This window comes from Aplysia californica, unplaced genomic scaffold (genome assembly GCF_000002075.1).
Source record: "Aplysia californica isolate F4 #8 unplaced genomic scaffold, AplCal3.0 scaffold00074, whole genome shotgun sequence".
In the NCBI taxonomy this organism is placed as follows: Eukaryota; Metazoa; Mollusca; class Gastropoda; order Aplysiida; family Aplysiidae; genus Aplysia; species Aplysia californica.
In genome coordinates this window covers 152,282-157,181 of record NW_004797344.1, presented here as the reverse complement: position 1 = coordinate 157,181, position 4,900 = coordinate 152,282, and the positions used below count along the sequence as shown (strand labels likewise).

At 38.7% G+C, this 4,900-nt stretch overlaps 1 protein-coding gene across 3 annotated transcripts in view; it reads left to right on the top strand.

Moving 5' to 3' along the window:
* Positions 1 to 4,900, top strand: part of LOC101854242 (telomerase protein component 1) — a 54,606-nt gene that overhangs the window by 38,748 nt on the left and 10,958 nt on the right. For all 3 annotated transcript variants that reach the window (XM_013080081.2, XM_013080082.2, XM_035968668.1), the window contains exons 42-46: positions 771 to 918; positions 1,580 to 1,686; positions 2,249 to 2,406; positions 3,119 to 3,218; positions 4,527 to 4,652. In XM_013080081.2, coding sequence (XP_012935535.1) covers positions 771 to 918; positions 1,580 to 1,686; positions 2,249 to 2,406; positions 3,119 to 3,218; positions 4,527 to 4,652 — 639 coding nt within the window. The remainder of the gene's footprint in view (positions 1 to 770; positions 919 to 1,579; positions 1,687 to 2,248; positions 2,407 to 3,118; positions 3,219 to 4,526; positions 4,653 to 4,900) is intronic.

Genomic DNA, 4,900 nt, shown 5'->3' with positions numbered 1-4,900 from the left:
GGGCAAAATTCAAAATTTCTTACCAACGAAAAAGTATTAGGTGTGTCCCGCGCGCTCATATGACCTTATGCAGTTGCGAGCGCCGTAAAACCCTATACTAAACAAAACAGAGTGTGCGTTCTTGAGTGTGTGTTTCCTGTCAGGGAGTATATGTAATATCTTTAAAAAAACATGTACGGTCTTTAAATAGCTCTCAAGTCTCACAGCATCTTTCAACTTTTTCTGCTCCTTCTACAGGGTGTCTAAAAAAAGGAGCCCATGTAATGAGTAATAACTCAAATCATCTTGGTACAAATTTAATCAAATCTCTCATTGTAAGAAAATGAATTCGCTTGTTTAAGAAATATCAAATTTTTAAAATCCCAATCAAAATTGAGTAAATTGCAAAACTTACTTCTTAAAAAGCATTTTAGTAAAGGGCATGATAGGCCCATACTGGTTTCAGCACAAGAACTGTAAAATTAGGACCATTTCATCAGCTAGATATCTGATCGTGCTGATAAAGTTTCAGAGAAGCTTTACTCTATCAGTCAATCACTCAATCAGATCTGTTTCTTTTCTTGCCTGTGAAATAGCTGTCATCCTTATCGCTCCTTTTCTTTGTATGTTACTGTCTCATAACACCTGTAATCTTCAGCACTTACAAATGACCTATTTGTGTTGCAAGTGCCATAAAATTCTTACGAACAGGAAAATCAATCAATCGGTGAAATGTAGCCATTATTGTGTTAACTTGTTATAAGCTACACCTTATCATCTTGTTCTCTCAGGTGTGGTCTGGAGACCTGGGCATCCCAGTTCACAGACTAGACACACAGAACAATGGCGCTGCCACTTCAGTGTGTATCTCACCCTCAGGCCTCATGTTGGCCGTGGGGTACCACTTGGGTCAGGTTCGCATCTACGATGTCAACACAGGTAAGTCGAAGAGCGTTTGTTGATTTTTCACTTTGATCAGTTTTGTTTGTAATGTTTTAAGTTACCATGGTAATGAATGACATAGATAAAGGAAGCAGGCTGCTTGGATTCTGCTGGTCAGGACCAACTGTGGCTGAATGGGATACAATATCCCAGCAGACAAACAGAAAAACTCGACCAAACTGACTTCTTGTGTATGCATCAGCGAAGAGTCTAATACCTAAATACCTACACTTAGGACATAGTGTAAAGTGCCTGGGCCCCTGATGGGATTTGACCCCACGACCTTACATTCATGGCGTATAAGGGCGTAACCACTAATTGACCACTGCCACCAGATTTATATTTGAAACCGTTTTGTACATCACTTACATATACAAAGAAAAAAGCATGGAAATATCTTTTGGATAATGGCACAAGGTCTTTTTCCTAACGCATGATTTATAGCTTAAGTTAGCTTGCTCCTACTCTAAAAAATTTTTGAACAAAAATAAAAGACCTCATATCTTCTGCCTACTATGGTAACATGTGAATGGATACCCATTGCATATCTTTTTATTACAATTAAATTAGAACTACTATTCATATCTGAAATTTTCATTTATCAGATAATAGTTTATATGTGTTAAATTGTATTTTTGTTTGTTCCTTTGTGGACCAGGTGTAAAAATGGTGGAGATAAAGCTGTGTCCTTGCGCTGTGCGGGCTCTGTGTTACTCCCAGGATGGTGGCTACATCCTTGCAGGCTGTGATGACAACAAAGTGCAGGTGTGTACCTTGTGTGTATGTTTGTATGTGTGTGTTTGTATGTGTGCATTTGTGTGTGTGTGTGTCAGTGTGTTTGTCTTCTCAGGTCTACCGGTACAGCGCCGGGCTATTTTTTTAACTGTAACTTCTTTCTGGCCTGACTCCTCAGGTTCAGCCAATACTGCATTAGTCTGCAATTTTTGGCAAACATTAAAGAAATATTTCTAGGCTGGTTTTATTTGAACTTTTAGATGACAACATGTCTAATGTTTTTGAAAAACATTCAGAAAAAACATTCAGATAGATTAGTCAAAATAGTCATCTTTGATTGAGATAGCTGGGGCTGAAGGGTTTAAAGTCTTGGTTAAGAAAAGCCAATACAGTCACAGCACACCTCCCCCAATCATTCTTTATATTCTGCTTTGCCTAAGGGGATAATGCATTTTTTTAAAACGGATGAGACATTTAGCTGAGTCAGTATTTTTTTTCCGTTTCGTAAGAGTTTTATGGCGCCCGCAGCAACATAAGTTCACATGAGAGCTAGGACAGTATGTGTTATACGAAGTGTTTGTGTGCTCCCCAGATTTTGGAGAGTACTCAGGGCTCTCGAGTGTGCTCCCTGATTGGCCACAGCAAGCCGATCCTGTGTGTGACCACCAGCAAGAGCTACGTGGCCAGCTGTGGCGAGGATTTCACCTGCTGCATCTACGAGAACATCAGACAGCTGAAAAGTCAGAGAGAGTAAGTCCACAGCGCTCTCCATCTACCTTTGTTTGCATTTCGGTTTTTGGAGATTTTTTTAATGGTGCCTGTGGTGATATAGCTGATAATTATAGCTAGGCTCAGATCATCACTGTTGCATGAAGAAGATGTCAGTTTGATTTATTTTACTTGGAGGCTCCTGACAGGGCCTGAGCAGCCTACCTCGTTAATGGTCTGAATTGTGTCAGTTGAGGTGTACAATCACTGTGCTGTTTAACTGAAATTTACTATTTATTATTACGTTGGAAGGTTTGACATGTGTAAAAGGGCGGTTCTTTTTTAAGAAAAGGGGCTTGATTGATAATGAGATTATGTTTTGGACTGTTGTATAATGCTCTTTCAGTGGCCTAGTTCTTCCTCTGAAGAGACTGTATTTTATGGGAAAGGGTTGTAAAGTTTAGATTATTTAAACGCTATTTCTGTATACCTCTACACTTACCATTAAGTTTTCTCCATTAATGTATCCGTACAGGTCATCTCATCTTAAAATCTAGTGTTCTGCCCTATGGTTTTGTCTCACTTCTGAAATGATTATAGTATATTGAAAATGATTGTAGCTAGCCTATTGAAAATGGTTATTGCATTGTTAACATGACTGTAGTGAATTTAGCTTGGTTTTAATGATTTGAACATGATTGTTGCATATTGAACAGGACTGTAGAGATTAACCCATTTCTCGTTCCCCTCTAAGGTCCAAGCCAACACGGATCCTGAAAGGACACATCGCCCCAGTCACGTCCTGCTCATTCAACAGCGACGAGACAATGATCATCACAGCCAGCAGAGATGCGGTATGTCCCGTAGTAGATGCAACACATAAAGACATCTCTTTTTCAAAAGATTTTTAAAAATCTGTATGTTATCTAACTCACTCAATCCCTGGAGTTTTTCCCGAAGTCGTACCCAGAAACCGGTCGTTTTGGCACTTATGTAAGGGCCCACTAGTAACCATAAATATCATCCAATTGCTTTGAAATTGGCATAATTTTAAAGTACAATCTAAGATGGGTCTTTAGACATACCAAATTTGAAGTATGTAGCTTTAGTAGTTTTGCTTTGGGGTGTTGTACAAATTTGGCATTTTTGGGAGGTTAGCTTATTTTATTTTCATGGCCGAATGAGCAAGATCTAGCCTAGATTGATATTCAAATGTATTCTTCTGAGTGTCTAGATCTATATATATTGTATGTCATGTATAATAAAGACGGTTGATTACTTTCCTGAATTAAAAAAATATATGTGTGAAAAAGGCAGAGAGAATCGAATGCGAGACATGCTCACCTGATCAGTGTGAACAAAAGTGCTGAAAGTGCCTTTATTCAAACCACGATTTCTCCAGTGCAATGACAGTAGAAACAAAATTCCAGCACCTCCCTTGGCAGAATAGGCTAAGGAAATAATTTATTGACCTTATATAAAACTTGAGGCTGTTTTCCAAAACAAAATAACTAGTATATGGAACAAAACTATAGAACCGAGTTATCTCGGTTGTGGGATTGAACGCTGCCCGGGAGCTGACCGAGATATCCAAAATTGCCACAAACAAGTCTTTTTTACCAGGAGTTCATTCATTAGATGAAGAACTATCGAAATAGGTTCACTTGTTTTGATTTAATGACTAATTTAGTGGTGTATATGTCAATTTGAGACACCACTCCAAAAGAGGGCCCCGACATAGTGGGTTTATCCCCCTCGGAGATAAAGAGTTAAGACAATTTTGTCTTTTTTGCTGGTCTTTCCAGTTTTTTTCCTTCATCCTTCATGAATAGTGAAGTGGCTTGTGCCTTAAGGGGGGCACTACCTGACTGTAATAAAAGTACGCATGATTTTTAGGGCACACATCCTTCTTCAATACATGCATTACTATTATAACAGAGACTATTACTATTACCCTAGAAAGTACAATATTATAAAAACACATCAGACAAAACTTATACACAACAAGGAAAATGCTTAAAATTTGCTCAAATTGTTGGGACGTTTTGAAGCGTTAATAATTTCTTAGTAGAAAAATATCTTACGATGTTTTTGGTTGGGGTTTTTGGTTTTTTTTTTTTTAACTGATCTTTTACCACATTGTACTCGTATTATCTGTACAGAGCGTGCGAGTGTACTCCATGAGTGACGTGTTCATGTCTGACGATGCGGCTCCCTTGAACATCTTGCACGACTGTCACGCAGACTGGATCAACGCTAGTCAGTGGTCCAACACGGGAAGCTTTTTGGTACGTTTTGTTAGACGGATTGTTTTCTTCCCTTCAGACATATGGTACACCGTGCTGAATACAAGAATCTTCTTCTTCTCCTACTTGTTCTTCTTCTTCTTCTTTTTCTCCTCCTCCTCCTCCTCCTCCTCTTTTTCAAGTGCTAAATCTAAAATGGATGTCGGTGTTCATGCTTTGCCTTTCATTTCTCAGTGCAGATGCTCTCAAAAACCACTACTATCTTCGTTTGTTTCCATGACCCATCTATT